This window comes from Rhynchophorus ferrugineus, unplaced genomic scaffold (assembly GCF_030347505.1).
Source record: "Rhynchophorus ferrugineus isolate W39M unplaced genomic scaffold, kcgeb_rfMv2 rfM11, whole genome shotgun sequence".
NCBI lineage: Eukaryota > Metazoa > Arthropoda > Insecta > Coleoptera > Curculionidae > Rhynchophorus > Rhynchophorus ferrugineus.
The window spans coordinates 26,761,524-26,781,270 of NW_027472590.1; the positions used below are offsets into that span (position 1 = coordinate 26,761,524).

At 33.3% G+C, this 19,747-nt stretch overlaps 2 protein-coding genes across 11 annotated transcripts in view; one reads left to right on the forward strand and one right to left on the reverse strand.

The window, feature by feature from the left end:
* Synd (protein kinase C and casein kinase substrate in neurons protein Synd) overlaps nucleotides 1-19,747 on the forward strand; it is an 82,722-nt gene that overhangs the window by 61,064 nt on the left and 1,911 nt on the right. For 4 of the 10 annotated variants that reach the window (XM_076417863.1, XM_076417864.1, XM_076417859.1 and 1 more), the window contains exons 3-9: nucleotides 4,824-5,004; nucleotides 12,617-12,805; nucleotides 14,693-14,704; nucleotides 15,367-15,593; nucleotides 15,683-15,803; nucleotides 18,206-18,310; nucleotides 18,434-18,579. In XM_076417863.1, the coding sequence (XP_076273978.1) occupies nucleotides 4,824-5,004; nucleotides 12,617-12,805; nucleotides 14,693-14,704; nucleotides 15,367-15,593; nucleotides 15,683-15,803; nucleotides 18,206-18,310; nucleotides 18,434-18,579 (981 nt within the window). The remainder of the gene's footprint in view (nucleotides 1-4,823; nucleotides 5,005-12,616; nucleotides 12,806-14,692; nucleotides 14,705-15,366; nucleotides 15,594-15,682; nucleotides 15,804-18,205; nucleotides 18,311-18,433; nucleotides 18,580-19,747) is intronic. The other 6 variants (XM_076417865.1, XM_076417866.1, XM_076417862.1 and 3 more) reach the window with 3 other exon arrangements.
* Nucleotides 6,325-19,239, reverse strand: LOC143204922 (uncharacterized). The gene is made up of 5 exons (XM_076417884.1): nucleotides 19,180-19,239; nucleotides 7,831-7,886; nucleotides 6,860-6,954; nucleotides 6,720-6,809; nucleotides 6,325-6,665 (listed from the first exon to the last, which is right to left on the reverse strand). Exons 3-5 carry the CDS (start codon nucleotides 6,891-6,893, stop codon nucleotides 6,457-6,459), a joined length of 333 nt encoding a protein of 110 aa, XP_076273999.1. The 5' UTR covers nucleotides 6,894-6,954; nucleotides 7,831-7,886; nucleotides 19,180-19,239; the 3' UTR covers nucleotides 6,325-6,456.

Sequence of the window (19,747 nt, forward strand, 5' to 3'; positions counted from 1 at the left end):
TTATCTAAAGCGTTTTATTGTTTATCCCCTTCACAATTTCCTAAACACGATGAAAAAAACGAGATGAAAAAAATTAACTTATGATGAACACTTAAATGATGTTTTAAACATGCTTGTTGAAAATTCCACTATATATAACTATCTTGGTTAAGTAGCTTTAGGCCAATATATTTGGGTCTATAATCATCTTGATGTAGCAGATCATAAGGTTTCCTGAAATTTATTGTTTACTTCAAAAAACCCTTCCAGTGCTAAAGCACTTATGCTATCAGTTGATGCATTGGTTATTTAATTTTATTTGAACCTTCAGATCCTGGGAACTACACACCCTTATTATTGTTTTACTTTTAAACAAATAAAATGTATAGTATTGTGTGTATAGTATAGTGTAATATATTTATTCAGATAATTACACAGTTATTTTCTTCTTTAATGAAATGAACTTCTCAATGTAATTATTAAATGATGACACTTTAACAAGTTTGTTCTTACTTGGTCAATACATTTTACACCAAAATCCCTGGTGTAATTTCGGTTAATCATCTCTTAATAGGGTGACATTCAGGAGCTATTATTTTAGTAGAGTTGCAACTATTGATCCAAGAAGAAAAGTATATAGCAGTTTTCATAGCTTCTTTCGGAAAGGGATTAATTTCTAAAATTAAAAAATAAATATGTGATATTTATATAAATGAATAAACTTACCCCAACTTACAACAACAAAACATGCTGTAACGATTATAAATTTCTTTGATACTTAATCCAATCGGTTTGGGATTTTTAACATTTTTTTTTGGCCTGGAACCGGGTAGGGGAATCCTGTTACGGATACCTGGTCGGGAAGACCCGCAGGAATAAGCGAGTTGGACTGGTTATGTGGAGACTGCCTCTGGGCTACCCACTAAACCCCACCCTATCAGCTGATCCAATGACCCTAACTGATACTTCTTACTGTTAATAAGGAAGGTGCCCGTAACCGGTAACACCGTTAAGAGGCACAAGGGCCAGGCAAGGACGTGGCATCGTTATCACACCACGTAGCTTGCGGTACATGAGTTAATCGCTCGTCGGAGAAGATCGAGACAATTTGGAGTTAGAGCACAATGGGGAAGTGTCGGCTGTGAAAACAACTGCTGACAGAAATGAATTGATAAGAATGGTCATCAGGAAGACCTAATTGGATGCATTTCGCCACTAAGCCTTCGTGGCAGACGTTGTCAAAGGCTTTGGTTAGATCCAAGAAGACAGCACCAAGTCTTTCACATCGGTTAAAAGCACAGTTGATTTTTGATCTGATGAACGGCTGAGTGTTTGGCGCGGAACCCGAATGGCTTATCTGGAATGATATTGTTTGTTTTCGTAAAATCATTAAGAGCATAAAGAATTGCTCTTTCAGCAAGCTTGGAAATGGAACTTAGTAGGCTGATAGGTCTGTAGTCAGTAGATGATGACTTAGCTCCTTTTTTGGGGATAACTGCGATGAATGCATGTTTCCATGTAGATGGAAAGTGTTACAGCCTCAGAGTGGCGTTGATGATATTACTTAGTTCGGCGAGCTGCTTGTAGGGAAGATTTTTGAGTTGGGCTGTCGAAATATTATCGAAACCCGGGGCTTTCTTGTTCCGAATCTTGCTGATCATTTGCGTTGGTTCTACTAGATGGTTTATAAGATAACTCGGAGGCAATTGAGAACGAACGTGATTTTTAACATTATCAACCACTTTTTAATGACAGTCATATACTTCTTCGAAGGAAAACGATTCAGCATTTCTTTACTATCTGTGCATCCGGGTATACAACACTTCCTAGATCGAGAATTCACTTTACTTATTGTACTACCGATTTATATATACTAATGAACTAGTAATTTAATCTCTAAAGGTTAGGCACACTGAAAATGGCGCCCGAAACAAATAAACAATAAACGTACCATAGAAACGAAGTAGATTTTTTTTTCTTTTTCCATGATGACCAGCTAGAACCAATTGGTCTTTGGCTGATTTTGTTTCGGGTTCGGGGTAGTGGTGTTGCTGGCGACAGAGACCTTGGGTTACGATTGGAACTGTCGTAGTTGGTTTACTACCGAGGTTTGTGGACGGATAGGGATTTAATTAAGGTGTTGTCGTGTTCTAAGGCGCCTATGGAGAACCTTACACTGATTGTGTTCGTGAATTCTTCACAAACGGGATGTCTAATTTGAGGTGAGTGTTGCCGTTCCTCATAAACCATGGGGCATTGAGCAACACGCGGACTTTTTTTGGATTGGAACACTTGGAGTAGTTCAAGTCGTCTCTCAGAGACATACCTGCACCGCACCTGTGCTCCGTAGAGGCAGACTGGACGGACTAGCATTTTGTACTTTCTGAGGGATTGGGAGTTTACTTTTTCTGCAAAGGAGTGGAAATAGTAGGCTGTATACGTCATTTCCTTTGCAAATAGCATGCTGTATTTGGGCTGACCATTGGAATCTGCGGTCGAATTGGAGACCGAGGTATGAAACTTTCTGGAGCCAGGGGATAAGGATGTTATCAATTTGGACGCGCTAGGCGCGGAATTCCTTCTTGCGGTGGAACAAAATAGCTCGAGTTTTGCTCGGGTTTATCTGTAGCCGCCAGAATTTGTACCACGCTCTCGCTTGGTTCAGCTGGACTTGGAGCCTGTTACGAACAGCGTCGAGACAATAATCGGTTGTGAAAAAAGCGGTATCACCTGCATAAAATGATATGTGGGAAAGTTTGTGGAGTGGGAAATCAGCCATATAAAGGTTGAATAGGGCTGGGGCTAGTGGAGTACTTTGCGGGACTTCTACAGAAATCTGTTTAGGAGAGGAGAATACGTCATCGATCCTCACTTGAAAGGACCTACCGTCCAAGTATGAATATATCATGGATATTAGAGCATTCGGTAGAACATGCTGTTTCGCCTTGAATATTAGACCATGGTGCCATACTTGATCGAAAGCTTTGGAGACATCTAAAAAGATGGCTCCAGTTTTTCGACCTTTTCTTAATGCTTGGTGGATTGTTGCTGCGACGCGGTCATCTTAATAAAGACTTGAATGTTTGGCACGGAAATCGAATTGTTCGTTCGGAATTATGTGATATGCATCTGTGAAGTTGTTTAAGCCTGTAAAATCGCTTTTCCGACAAGTTTGGAAAGTGAACTAATCAGGCTGATGGGCCTGTAGTCAGATGGATTGGACTTGGCATCCTTTTTAGGAATGACAGCGACAAGCGCATGTTTCCAGTTCTTTGGGAAATACTTTAATCTGATGATGGAGTTAATAATGTTAGCAAGTTCTGATAGTTGCTTGCTAGTGAGATTTTTCAAATAGCCATCTGGGCCTGTAGCTTTTTTAGAAGACGTTTTATGGAGAGCTGAAGGTCTCTGGGAGAGACTATGATCTTCAGAAGATGAACTGACTGGAAGTCTTTCCTCTTTAGAGGGGGGATAGTGTCATTTATGATGGACAATGTCTGTTGAGGTGGGCCAAGAGATGGATGACATTTCATTTGATTCTCGAACGAATTAACGAGGCGCTCGGCTTTTTCTAGATTTGTAAAAGCCCCTATCAGAGGGGCGATTGCGTTCGAATTTTTACGCTATTGGCGGTGCACCAGAGGTAATTCGGGGCAGTGGGATTGCGTAGATGTTGAAGAAATGGTTCCCGTTTCTTCTCGTTCCAGGCTCTCTCCCTGTCACTGACTTCTCTGATTGCGCACTGTGCCACGCGTTTATCCTCAGGATCCAGAGTGGCGCGAGCTCTTCTCGCTAATCGGCTCTTATACCTGATTAGTTCTTTTATTTCTCTAGGGAGGTTAAATTGAAAAGATTCAGGGCTGCTTGTTTTAGTAGCTCTGTGTGCGACTGATTGAATATCTAGAGTGAGTTTCGAGACTGTTCTTTCTAGATCGTCTGGGGAATTCCACTGAAACTTGAGTTGAAACAAACTCCAGTCGGTTGGTTTTCTTGGGTTTAGGCAAGACGGAACTAGAGACCAATCAGATCCCGTGATGACTCTTAGTATAGCGATTAAAACAAGTAATAAGTTAAAAGTAACGAGATCTAGATGTTGGACGTTGCGAAACATTTGCCCAAAATGTCCTATAATGTTAATTCTCTATTTCTTTGTGTGTCTAACCCTATGTCAAATGTTATCAATAGTGTTACTTACCTCGTTAATAAGTTAATTGCACTTTAGATGTAGTTAAAAGTAATTAAAATATCAAATACTTACATTAGAACTATCTTATGAACTGTGAATAAATTACCGAGGTTGAAGCCATACTGACCGGTTTCCTCTTTGTAAGATTTATTCACATTTTTCTGCCTTGGAAAGAAAATACACAACTTGTTAGGAGGTTTCATCGATGTATAAAGGGCCCTCACGCCATCGATGCACATTAGAAAGTCGAATTATATCATAAAATTATTAAAATAATGTATAAATAAGTCCTGTACGCACGCAAAACCGACCAGCGCGAGAAAAACCACAATGTCACGCGCAAATTTTTCTTTAAAGGCCATTTTTTTTATACAGAAATAACTTTTATTCTGATTAAAGTAAATACGTAGAATTGCCATAAAGTAGTTTTTTAAAAACAATGATCATTTAGCCTATTGAAAAAAAAACGAATTGCCTCTTTCGCGCTTCTAATTTATGTCGTATCTGTATTTCTGTAACAGAATTCTATCGAAAACGATCGTGAACCCCTGATGTACTGTATAATTCAATGGCGACGATGAGCGATCTCGTTTCAATGGAATTCTGACAACGGAAAACGGGCTTTTGAAAGCGTCCTGACGTTCCCTGACATTTCCAGGTCGAAGAAATGGAACGATATAATCGAGAAGGGTCCCGAATACGGGACGACGGAAGCCGCGTGGAAGGGGGTGCTTGGCGAGGCGGACCGACGATGCGATCTTCACAACAAAATCCGCGATTGTTTAACCAACGACGTGATGAACAAGATCAAACAATGGCAGAAAGACACCTACCACAAAGTAAGTAGTGAAGTTTCTTTTACTTTTTTTAATTTATTTATTACATTCTTACTAGTCGCTTCCATGATCCATGAATTTGTCTTTACTATAGCTTAAATCTAGGTTCAGTCAATTCAAAACAGCAGTAAACCCACGTGATCTGTCAAAACGTCGCAATGTTGCCGCATCAACTCTGAATTTTAGTTCAGTTTGACTATAACAAAATTCTAATCTAAATAATTAATTAGTTAATTTTAACATTATAGTACATCTAATGCATATATTATGGAATAATTGGAAGTATAGTTAATTATACAGCCACAATAATTTATAGGTTAGAGTTGTTTTATTATATTTACATTGAACTTTTTTCCACACTAGTATAAGTAGAGTCCTAGGCGTGTGTTTATGTAGTGGTATCCACTTAATTATCAATTGTTTATCTGAGTAATGTATTTTACTTTCATTAGAGAGCATATTTACCTTTTACACTTAGTTATTGTTCAATCAAGTCATTTTGATATTACTAGATTTACTCACCGCATTCTCCTCAATGCATTTGCCATATCTGCAAGACAATTAGTATTATTTATCTGCTTATATATTGCAACCAAACGTTCATGTGTATTCTGAACAATAACACACATGCTCATAAAGCTTCCACACTCTATAATACAATTTCCTACAGTATCCTAAGTATATTAATTATATACCGGCCTTCAGTTGTTTCCTCTTTCATCACCCTGTCTTGGTAATTGTCAGCATTGAGTCATAAACCAACATTCATAAAGTTTTATTCAATCACTGCCACGTTCAAAATCACTATTCAAGTGAATAACTAAACTAAACAGCTATTTCCAATCCGTCAAAGACTTGTTTTACGATTCCACCATTTGTCAATTTCTTCTTGAATGTGTCTGATCGAGCTCACTCAAACCGAAGGTGTAATTGTCGACAACGCTTCTTTCCATAAATCCAGACAGTTCTTGTTTGAATATCCTTCTCGACCTGAACGTTTATTGTAACTCAACTGATCTATATCAACTCAATTGAATTATATATGCAGTGAGTCGGAGGAAGATGTAGTACTCTGTGGCTGTAATGTTTAGCAATCTGATCTAACATGTATCTTTTCTCAGGCTTATTTATAAAAACAATGAATTACATAAAATGCTATTAAATACTTCATTTATATTTATCTAGTAACAATTTGAATATTTTCTTTAAAATGTTTTTTTCAAAACTTATTTTATGTCCTTTAAGCCATTCCGTAATTGCAGCTTTCGTTGATGCACTTGTTGGGATCTTCTCCACCAGTATACTATGATATGGTGCATTGTCCATAACAATAACCTCCAAATTTTTTGTAAACTTATTTTCAAACCACTGCATAACAAGTTAAGGTTCATTTCTCCATGGTAGTCGCCCTTAGACTTATAGGAAAACACGAATTCTGCACCAAGAATAAAACCATTAATATTTCCAGCATGAAGAACTATATGCCTGCGATGAATTATTAATAAATGTTATGACTATCAAACCTAATCGATAGTTATTCCAACGTTTACCATATGTGCCATTCTGAAATATCCATGTCTCATCTAAATATACAAATTGATGTAATAATTCTTCCTTGATTTTGTTGTATGTTTTCAAAAATTGTATTCTTTTAAAAACAATGTCTGGAGGTTCCATTAAATGGAATTAAATTAAACACCACTTAAATCCTATATTACCCAACAGTGTTTGAGGGAATGTTCTACATCCCTCAAATAGCTGCATATATTTTGGCTTTTTACGGACACTTTCCAGACTAACAATTTTCTCTGAAATAATTGTATTAAATTATGTTTCGATTGAAAAAAAAACTACTTACTGTTTTTATACACTTCGTATTTTTGATCTCTCATACAACTAACATCAAGCTTATCTTGGTTCGTCACCTGTTTCGCATAACAACGGTTTCTTTTTCTGTGGATTTAAGGTTATATTGTTTTCTATTTTTTTGAGGTATTTTTGAGTACTAATAGTATCTGCTAAGCTCAAAAAACAAAGCGTTAAAACAACGTTTGCCGTTTTATATCCCGTAATTATAATCTTTTGAAGAATTTTGCAGACGTTTGACAAACGACCAACTTTTGCAGGCTCATTCGGTTATATGTTCGAACCTCCCAAACAGTATTCTATCTCTTTTTAAATAGAATAAAATGATAATGAAAATATTGTATGACTGTAAAAGAAATTTACAACTTCCGACAGGCACATGTTGATGACGTATATATAGGAACAGTGGGTGCCAAAACACTGCAGAGTTTGGGCTACAGAGCTCCCAAAAATAATTAATAATTATGTAATCTCACTAAAATACTAACATATTTCCTATTACTTGCCATAAAGCAAATACCACTTAGCATTCGCGAATTATTGTTGTAATAAATGATAAACAACTGCAATGGAAGTGCGAGCCACGGAAGTAACGTGGACCGGTGGAAAAACCTTCCGTCAGTAGGCTACCGACTCACGCTATCGCTATCCAAAAGTGGTCTAGAGCAAGGCCGATATTTAAGTGGAGATTTCGCTGCTTTTTTACGCGACTTTCGACTAGTTAATAACAATATTAACAACTATGATTATGGAAGTGGTCTTCAGTTTAATTAATGTGAACAAATTTTTTTAATATGCTTACCAAAAAATGTTAGAATTTAAAGGAAAAGGTATTATTATTGGGAAATCTGGTACAAGTAGGGGGAAAAGTTACACCCGTGAGTTTAATAGAGATATGCATTTAATAAAAAATTGATGCGTGGATGTAACAAAAAAAGGGGTTGTACTGTTTTCCCTGCTTACTTTTCGGCGGCGATAAAGCTTGAACGGAAATAGAGGCCACTGATCTGGAACACAGTCTGAAAATAAAAAGATATAGAAACTCTAAAATCCATCTTCATAACTCTATGGAATTTGCATTATTAGGGTCGACTGATATTATGGCTCAATTAAATTCTGCGTATTGAAAAGAATAGGTATGTTTTATGAAGCTCTAAATGAGTACCTAAAGAGTGCTTCTTGAAAATGTGCAAAAGATTAATTTCATTCATAAAGAACATCTAGTAGTTGCATCACTTTTCTTTTCGCAGTACTTTGAAGAGTATTGCGGTAAGTTATTCTGAGGGTAAACTCACTTCCCTATGTTCCTTTTATCCCACGCTTGATAAAGAACGATTACGAACTGAACTGTTAGTTATTTATTCAAGAAATTATTGCAGAACGTTAAACGGTGCACTATCTCTTCTAAAATGTTTAATAGCAAACAATCTAGAAGACACGTTGGAGGAGACTATACAATTATTACAAAAAGTGGTAACAACTCCCATGACACCCAGAGGCCGAAAGGTGTTCCTCAACACTAAAGCGTATTAAAACTTTTCTCAGAAATTAAATGGCCGAAGATTGTCCAGAACGCTCTTTTTTTTGTTGTCGAAAGCACCACTTTTAAAACGTCTAAACCAGTATTCACATATTGAAGTCGATCGAGCATGATTAATGCATCAACACCATCTGTTTTAAACCATTTAAAATTAATTGATAGGCCTGATATATCCAAAGCAATATGTCTAGTATAAAGATACTCCGTAAAAGAAGCAACATAAAACATTTTATGAAGCATTCAGAGCATTTTAATATATCAATATTTATACAGACGTATAAACTTCTACAACTGAAGGTTCAACTTTGTTAAAGTATTAATGAAAAAAAAATGCTATCCACATATTATCAACAGAATTCTTTCAGAAGAATATTGAAATCTTACTATACTAAAGGATTTTACGGTTTTATTATCTCAATTTGGCAATACGTTCAACTGTATTAATGACGTGCATTGGCTGTTTTATTGAATTGACTATAGGCTCGCGTTATAGTTATGCTACCGTATTAACCGTAGAGCTGGCAACATCGCCTGAATGTAACGATAAAATAAGTCCGGTATGGCAGTAAAGTTGATAGATATGGGCGATTGCCTATCTACGGGTTCCTTGTTTTCTATATAAACTTTAACTATAACAGATCTCATATCGTATTGATCTTAAAAATGGTACAAAGTTTTGACCCAACGTGTTAATATACAGACTTGTCAATATTTACTCAGCAGGAATATAAAAACGAAGTAACAATCCATAAAGACAGTTAGCCATTATTAAAAAGCACATGATGTCAATTAAATTAAAAAGTAGTTTATATTGAACCATTAAATGTAGTTATCAGTGAATATAGATGTGAAATAACTCTGTTATCACTGAATGAGAAGTGCTTAAAATATTTTAACTCAATGAACACTATCAGCAGGTCAAACTACTTGATACTATTTCAACAGTGGGCGATAAATTCGATATTTAGTACAGGTATTTATTTTTAATTTAAAAATCGTTATTCATATCACCTATCGAAATGGTTCGCTACACAGAAAGCCGACCGAGGGAGTCGGAAACGTATTGGTGGATGGATATTCGATAAAAATTGTCGATTCATCGCCAGAATTGCGAATTCGAAGAAACCTCGCAATTTACTTGTTTCATTTTTTTTTGTTTAAAATCAATAATTGCATTCTGACGTAATTGAAATGTCGACATGTTTGCTGTATTGAGAATTCATACACTCTTAAGGAGAAATTGACTTATTGATAGATCATAGACCTAATCCTCTACGGTAGTTATTAATTTAATTCTTCGTTCTATAAGAGATTGTTTTCCATGAAGGAATGTTCATTATTTAAGTACTAATCCTGTCAGTTTGCATTTCTTTACTATCTGTACATCCGGGTAAAAAAATACTTTCTATATTGAGAGTATTTTACTAATGAACTTATGACTACGTAAGGCACACTGAAAATAGTACCCAAATAAAATAAACAAGCGTACCATAGAAACGAAACAAGCCAATCAAATCCCCTCGCGGCTCTTAGCATAGCAATTAAAACAAGTATTAAGTTCATTGTGGTGACATCTAGATATTGGACGTCCCGAAATGTTTCTCCAAAATTGTTTATAAAGTTAAATCTCTATTTTCCCTGTGTTTTAATTTTTTTCTGATAACACATGGTAATCGCAAAGTCAATAATGCTTAAAAAAAGTCTCTAAAGAGTATGGAAAAAACTTAATAAACAGTGTTCAGAACCTTATGGCAAATAATTTGAGGAGGAATCAAACCTCATTTGGTAGCCTATAATAACCCACAAGACAAAACTAACAGGTCAATTGAAAAATCCCCGGCCTACCACAGTAAAACGCTTTTTTTTTGGCAAAATTAGTTTGTTTTATTCAACATAATTCCCTTCAAGGATGATACACTGATTATAGTGACCTTCCAACTTTTCGATACCATTTTTGTAGTAGGATTTGTCCCTTGCTTCAAAATAGGCCTCAGTTTCGTCGATCATCTCTTCATTCGACGAAAATTGGGAAGAAATTCGAGCGTTCTTTTGAGATCTGAGAACAAGAAATAGTCGCTGGGGCAGATCTAGAGAATACGGTGGTTGAGGAAGCAATTCCAATTCATGGATGTTTGCCATCATTTTCACTGATATGTGACACGGTGCATTGTCTTGGTGAAGCGGCACTTTCTTTTTCTTCAAATGCCGGCGTTTTTCGGCGATTTAGTCCTTCAAACGGTCCAATAATGCTATGTAATAGTCGCTGTTGATGGTCCTTCCTTTTTCAAGGTAGTCAATTAAAATTATTCCATGCGCATTCTAAGATACAGACGCCATAACCTTGCCAGGCCGACTGTTGCGTTTTCCCACGCTTTGGAGCGGGTTCATCGTGTCCAGTCTTCTCGGATGATTGTCGATTGGACTTCGAAGTGAAATGATGGAGCCATGTTTCATCCATTGTCACATATCGATGCAAAAACTCGGGTTTATTACGCTTGATCATTCTCAAACACTGCTCCGAATTATCAACTCGTCGTTATTTTTGGTCAAAAGTCAGCTTGTGCGGCACCCACTTTGCACAGAGCTTTCTCATACCCAAATATTCGTGAATGATATGATGTACACGTTCAGTTGATATCTTTGGAGTGTCTGCTATTTTATTATATTTCAATTTACGGTCAATTAAAATCATTTTGTGGATTTTTTAAATGTTTTCACCGGTGACAACCTCTTTTGAGCGTCCACTGCGTTCACCGTCTTCGGTACTCATTTCACCACGTCTAAAGTTAGCATACCAATCCTTAATGGTTGATTTTCCTGGGGCAGTATCCGGAAACTCGGCATCAAGCCAAGTTTTTTCTTCAACTGTATTTTTGCCCTTCAAAAAGCAATATTCTATCAACACGCGAAATTCCTTTTTATCAATTTTTTCACAATAATAAAAGTTGCCCCACCCAAATTGCTATAATTCACAAACTAATGATTCGACAGCTGTCAAATTTGTACACGCATCTTTTCAGGGTTAAGGCTAACTAAAAAGCATATGTATTTAATTCTAGTAGCGCCATCTATGTGTCAGGCCGGAGACTTTTCAATTGATTTGTTATAGATAATCTGTTTGATTATTTTTTTGTAGTATATACTGTGAGGAGGAATCAAACCTCAATTGGTACCCTATAATAACCTACAGGTGTTAAAGACAAAACTATATATAATGTTATACTAACATGTTTAACAGCATTAACAAACAATAATAACTTTTGTTTAAAAATCGGTCATCTGAAATTGAATGAAATAATACTGAACTGCTAATGATATTTACTTATTTAAATAAATGACAGTGGTACGACTCACTATTGGTGTGTACTGAACAATATATCTGCAATAAATTATTAATAAATGTTTTAACTAATAAAACCTAATCAATTGTTATTCCAACGTTTACCTGTTTCCGTCAACTTTTGTCTTAATACTATTTTTATTATCAACTTGCAATGAGTAACCATTGGATATATTGGTCCCACTCTGAAATTTGTGCTGATATATCTTCAAAGTTTTCCTGATAACAATACACATGGTAATATAAAAAGTAAAAAGTAAAAAAAGGCAAGAAAGCTTTTAAAATATATCTGAAAATATATCTAAAATATATAATAAGATATTGAAGACAAAACGATAAATAATCAAACACGTTAGCAAGTAATAATAACTTTTGTTTAGTTGGTGTTAAAGTTGGTCATCTTGAATTGAATGAAATAATACTAAACTGCTAATGATATTTACTTATTTAAATAAATAACAGTCGTACGACTCACTATTGGTGTGTAAATATATAAACTATATAGAATTCAAACGTAACATCGTAGTTGCAAATGACCGTATAAAATAGATTCACGTTTCATTTGTTTGTTTTGTATTTAAAGTATGTCCTTATGCAAAACTTTTACTTTCCTATAAGGCGTTGATAGTACACCGAAGGCATATTAATAGCGCGACATCTACGTGAGAACACTCGTTAACTATCCGCATTATATTTCACTGTTACAGCGTCCCCTTTTTTCCTTCCACTTTTGCAACTACCACGTTACGCTTTAACTTACATAACGTTCGCGAGCTGGATGAATTTTAACAGAGAACAATCGATTATGTCACTGGACGATGTCGTTAGCAAGGTCGTGATCGAAGAATGAGCCGTGTTTTCTTTTACAGTCCATGATGCAGATCAAGGAGAAAAAGGATATGGACGATGCGTTCAAGAAAGCGCAGAAACCTTGGTCGAAACTGTTACAGAAAGTGGAGAAGGCGAAAGCGGACTATCATACGGCATGTAAAACGGAAAAATCGGCCGCGAACCAAGAGCGCAATGCCTCCGGTGATTCATCGTTCTCTGCCGATCAGGTGAGTGTACTTTTTTTTCATTTAGTTTTTATTAATTACGTTGGTACACGTGATGTCTACTATCGCACAAAAATCACTTTTAAAACAAGGTGTTATTGTTATTGACGCGCACAGCAAGAACAATCACAACTCTCTGTACATATTTCATTAAAAAGCTTTTTTGCATTTCAGATCATAGATCTTTACGTTTGTTGGTAACTGTTCCATGATGACATTTGAACACTTGACAATAACTAAAAACAACTATTATGTGATTTACTATATCCCAATCCCTATATACAAACAAAAATATCCACTTATACCCTTGTATATTATTTCGTTGCACAGTAACATAATTGTATCATAGCACACTGATTTTTTACTATAAAGCACGTATATAAAAAATATCTTTTTAATTCTCACTTAGTAACTCTTCGATGATATACACAAACCGATTATGCATTTGTGTAAGTATAACATATACAATGTTAGAAAACAAAGATCACTATAGTGGTGTTATCATAACCCATGCTAATATAATGCAGAAATAATTTGATCAATTTTCGTACCCTCAACAAACACGTATGAACAATAATGAAATAAACAGTTTCATAAATTTAAATATTAATTATAGAAACACTGGATTATTCTTCAACTTTTTTATCTTCATACGTAACTCAAACTTAAAAACATTAGTAAACACACCACTTACACTTTTCAATAACTAGAACTAATCTCCTAAACTCTATATGCCTCACAAACAAAAACGTCAACTTCTACCCTTCTGTTTATTACTTCGTTGCATAGCAACATAATTTATGTCATAGCACACTGTTTTTTTTTACTATAAAGTGCTATTATATTCTACATATATAAGAAATGCCTCTTTAATTTCCCGTTGATTGTTGACTGATTGTCTTCATCTTCAGTTTTTATCCTACTATACAACTCAAACTTAAAAAGGTTAGTAAACACATCACTTTCTTTGTTGTATGTAAAAGTTTTCTTTTTTAATTATCATTGACTAACCATCCTATATAATATAATGAAAATTTCACTATAGTGATATATATATAGCTAATAATAATATAATCTTAAAAAAAACCTTAATATGCATAAATTTAACACATACATGCAATATATTAATAAGTTTTATTTGCTGGTTCACAGTAAACTGCTTCCCAATTTATTATATTATGTAACCATACATACACATATGTAGTACTAGTTTGATGAGGTTTTAATCAATTTTCATATAATATAAAATAAACACATCATTTGTATTGTATATAAAACTTTTCCTTTATTTTAACTCTCCTATCCAGTAACTGTGTGGGGTAAAACCACTGTTTATGTTTCGTTGATACAAATTGTTTATGTGTGTGCGTCTGTCGATAACTGTTTTATTGTTACAATTTAATACATGGTAATATTTTATTGCGATCAATTTTTTAAACCACCTGATTCCTATGACATTATTTTGTTTACAGTTACTTTCTACTATGACATGACTTTCTATTACTTGTAAAGCCTAATACATCCATAAATTATGCCTAACATTTTATAATTAGCCAGTCTCTATTCGTTTAGACATAAAATAATATTTATATTAAAACAGCTTTTATGTTTTTGATTCTATTTTTAAAAACTCCTAAATAGATTTTTAATGAGCAATCAGATATGTGATATTGTTAGTTAAAAATGAATACTAGGGTAATGTTAAAACTATATTATCCCAGCTTTATTTTAATTTACTTAAAAAATGACATTAAAAGCAATTTAATGCCCATTAGGTAAGTGTAACATGACGAAATAAACGTAAAATTATTTAATCCTGGCAAATCACGTGTAGCAATAACAACATTAATTGTTTCTAGCACTAATTTATTATGATTTTTTCCTTTATAGAAATCGCAACTGGTGAGTTTAGTCGCTTGCTCTTTTGTTCTTTTCTTATTTCGCTTCTTTAACGCCCTTAGCCTTCTTATATTTTATGCGCGTTTGTATAATTTAATAAATCATACTTCATTAAGTCTTAATATCCTATTGTTAGTGGTCACCAGACAAAAGCGGTACAAAAAGCCCCTATAAATAGCATTATTCCGAGAATTATGTTAATTAAAACTGCCTCTTTATAGTCTAAGTAGCACAAAGCAGTTATAATATTCATCACCTCCACAAAATTCATTTGTTTATATTCGTTTGCATGGTTATAGTGACCACAAGTTCGGGAAAAACAAATTCTAGTCAGGACAACTAAACCAAATTATTTTTTTTAAGATTTTTTTGTGTTTAAACTCGTTTATGTTTTGCTGGTGCCGTTATATATGCAAAAATTCAATTATATATGTACATATATTAATGAATATCATACTGAAGATGCGTTTTGTCACATCGATACTAACATTTATTTTACCATATGTCTAGACTGACATTTTTTTTGTTTTAAACGTGTTTTAACTGCAATATTTTCGCACATACTGTTACTAATTATATTTGCAACGTTTTGCTTAATTTTTTGTTGATGCGGTTATACTTTTAAGCAAAATAATCTAATACTATTCGTTGTTTTTTATGAACAGGTGAAGAAAATGCAAGATAGGGTGCAGAAATCGAAAGAGGAAGTGCAGAAATGTAAAGAAAAATACGAAGTAGCCCTGCAAGAAATTAACCAATACAATCCCAAATACATGGAGGACATGACTGTTGTTTTCGATAAGTGCCAAGAACTAGAAGCCCAACGACTAAATTTCATCAAAACCACGCTATTCGATATACATAAATACCTAAACATTTCACAGGATCCCACGTAAGTTTCTTTTTAATTAAACATTTTAATATACAAGCAGCTAGGTTACGAAACAATAAGTACTACTGTTAAATCGTCTATATTTCTAGACTTAATCAAATTTATGAAGAACTCTTCCATACAATCAACAACGCAGACTACGAAAAGGATTTGAAATGGTGGTCGAACAATCACGGCGTGAATATGGCCATGAATTGGCCACAATTTGAGGTTTGTTTAATTTGGTGTGTAAGCAATGGCATGCTCAAGTTTTTTTTTTTGATACCAATTAAAATGTTGCCAATTGTTAGACAAACTAAAGAATATTCATTTAAATAGATAAATACGTTTTATATGTTGCCGCTAATTATAATGCTTTGGCATTAAAAATTTTAAATTGATATGTTTCTTGTTCTGATTTGATGAGTAACGTAATAACGTATACCAGCTATACACAGTATCAAAATCCGTCTGTCATAAATATAAATTCCAATCATGTTATTTATTATGCCGAACCTAGTTATTTTATAAGGTTCTGTGCTTCCTGGGTTGGTGCTGCTAGTCAGCTTAAAGACAAAACGTTATGTTACTGTTTTCTGAAAGACAATTTAACGAGAGTTTAATTCTAACACTGTCGAACATATAAGTGTAATACACCAAAGAGTAATGTTAATTTTCAATTTTTGTTGTGCTGGGATTTCCTTGTCAATAAAAACAATTGGCTTAAAAATTTAAATCATTTCTTTATTGACGATAATAGACACTGGATAAAAATATTACATATTTGTCTTTGTTCTCAATATCTGAATTAAAATTGTTATGCAACCATCAACAATGGCTTAACATCCCATGAAAGGGTGCTTTCTAGATCCTTCCCAGTGGATCTTCTTAATTTTTGGAAATGCTAATTTTTAAACGTATATTAATAAAAGCCACACAATGCCAAATATAAAAAATAATCTTTTATTAACTAAGAGGTTAAATTGATGTATTTTGAAAGCGTAAGATAAGAAATACATAAAAAGGCATAAATGGTTTTGTATATTTGGCTCCACTCTTAAATGATCGGCCCGCGATTAAAAGTAGTAACCATTTTTAATTCGGTGCTATAGTATTTTTTCAGAATTAATTTTCTGTAACATATGTACTAGATATTTTTATAAAACAAACATTTGTTTTTATATATTTACCTTTTATCTCTCTGTCTTTATTTTTTCACACCATAATTTCTAGGTAATTAAAATACTTCGACCAGTGTTTGGTTTTTAATTTTCTCTGTGTAATAGTGTTTCCGATATTTTTTTTTTGAGAATTGTTCTAATATATTTACTATTGAAAATATATTATTTCTGCAGGAATTTCAAGATTTAAATGCTCACTAATATCACAAGTGCCTTAATTGAAATGTTACAGCTAGGTTATGTTTTTCAGCCTCCTTTTGCTTAAGCAACACATTGCATTAATTTAACTATTTTATTCAGTTCGTGTCAGATTTTAGCTTTTATTATGCAGATATTTCCATCGTGTTTACGCTGCACGTAACTAATAACTGCAGCAACCTATAATTAAAAATTGATTCTCAATTAGCATCTTTTGTGAATGTTACTATTAAATTTGCATTGCAGTTTTGACACTTCTAAATTCTATTGAACAAAAGTCTTTGTTTGAAGGAAATGAACCCTCGACAACTTAGAACTGATTATTATCATGACATATTGTTATTTTATCTCTAGCTTTCCTTTCGAGAAATGTTTCTTTCCAAAATGGAATTTGCCTCAATTTATTATAACAGTGATGTAATTCGTTCTAGTTATTATACAATTTATCATGATTATTGCTATATGTCATAGTGTTTTATCAAAACATTATCAATCTCGCCCTAAATATCAGGATACATATCTTATGTATTTTTTAAAATCTATTAATCGTATATATCACTAAGTAAATACAGTATTTTTGTATAACTATTTGTATTTTTAAATAACACATCCTGAGTTACATCAAAACAAATCTGTCTTGGAGGTTTTCTTATCTAGTACCGATTAGAATTTATATTCTCCTTCTAGTATCTCTTATAGAAGATATGGTATGGATGTTTTCTTGAGCATAAATATGTACCACTAGCACATAACAAAATGTTGCCAAATTAAATGCGAATTTAGTTGGTTGATGCGTTTCTAAGTGGGCTTTAGTGATGTTTCGTCAAGCATTTGTTCTCAAGAACGTCTCATTATGTATTTATTCTTACAAGCCTCTTGCGATTTTCATTGATTATGTAAACTGAACGTTTTAAGACAACTATTAGAAATTGAAAGTAAAAGGGAAACATAATAATGCTTTTAGTGGTCATCACAGTGCAAAAATAAGAACCACAGCAAATATGTCATATTTTTTCTAGTATTTTTTGGCATGTTATTTTATTAGAACTTTTTTTATCTTATTATTACAACTCTAATGGACGATATTATAAAAATGAGTTAATATATCCATGATTACTAAGTCGGATTGAGATATTGATAGATTTTTTAATGCTGTGACATATATTTTCATTTGAGCATGTTGTATTTTTTGCGTTTTGATTTATTTTTATTTTTTTATTTTGGTGTTTCTCTTTTTTTATTGCATGTGAACAGGATTACACCGAAGAATTCAGAGATATTCACAAGGGCAAAATTAAGGACTCATCCACCACCGGAATAACACTCATTAATCAGAGACCTGTTGGTGAAGACTTGCATGTACGCTTTTTTTTATTTTATTCATTTTGTATGCATTAAATGAGACATATTTAACGACAACATTTTGGTACCACGCAAAATAGAGATTGATTTTCGTTTTGGTTTTTTTTTCTTTTCTTTTAGGATTATTCAAGTACAAAAGGAAGTGGCAAAAGCAAATTAGCAGCAAGTAAACCAAATAATGCTCCTGTTGTAGTGCCACCACCCCAAGAGGTTAAACCTCAACCTAAACCTGTTGAGAGCCCTACGAACAGAACTTCAACAATAACGTAAGTTTGTGCATAATATACACTAGGACAGGATTAAGTTTCCTGTTTAGGAAAGTTAACGATTTATTTTGAAAAAGTCGTTGAATGCTAGCTATTTTTATTGTAATTTTTTCTCTCTAAATCTTGCATCTTAGTTCCTCCAATAAAACAGCCCATGCTTCAAATATAAATAGTATAATTAACCAAAACTAACGTTATAAAATATATAATTTATTTTAACATTATAGAACGTCTAATGCATATTTATTGACAAAATTTTAAGGATATTCTTTGGTTAAGTGTTCGGATGTATTAGACTTTATTCTGTATCTTTTAAACTAGGGTAAAGCTAATTTGCAAAATGATAAAGAAAAATGTTCCGAGTTTAAAAGAGATTTTACGTTTTTATAAACTAGATTTTGGCAATACCTTCGACGGTGTTATTGATATCCATTACCTGTTTCGTTAGTCCTAATAGGAGGACTATACAGTTGTTTTCTCAATAAAACACTTTCATATTATAAGTTTAAATATAAGTTATAACTTTTAAAATCAAGAAACTATTTAAAAAATGTATTAGAATTTTATTGCTAATATGCTAAATTGCTTGTAAAAACTTACAATTCCTCATCGCACTAGGAATTAATCACTTGGAACAATTAAACTAACACCACCAAATCTTCATTGATATATTTTTGAGCGTCCAAATCAATGCTCTCAATCTCTCTTTGTAGCTTTCCAATTTTAACAAATTGAAATTTTAGTGTCAATTTATAATTGAACGCAATGTTGCCAGTTTATTCAGATAACGCTTGCATATGGTTATGCATAGGAATTATTACCAATTATTAAATAAATTTTAAAAAATAATATCAAATATTTAAAAAAAATAAATTTTCCCTTATAAATTAATAAATAATAATAATAAATATATTAATTAAAAAATAAACTTAGACATTAATTTAATTTTCCATATTTTCAAATGTTTCACTATTAATAGGATTTTGATCAATTTTGCCCATCTTAATATAAACGTTACGATTTTAACATATTCAAATTTTGGTGTCAACTTAATATCGGTACAATTTTGTTTATTGCACTTATCTTTATAATTGAATGCTGCAATGTTGCCAGTATATTCAGATATATGCCTGCGCATGGTTAAGCATATGAATAACTTTGACGTTTT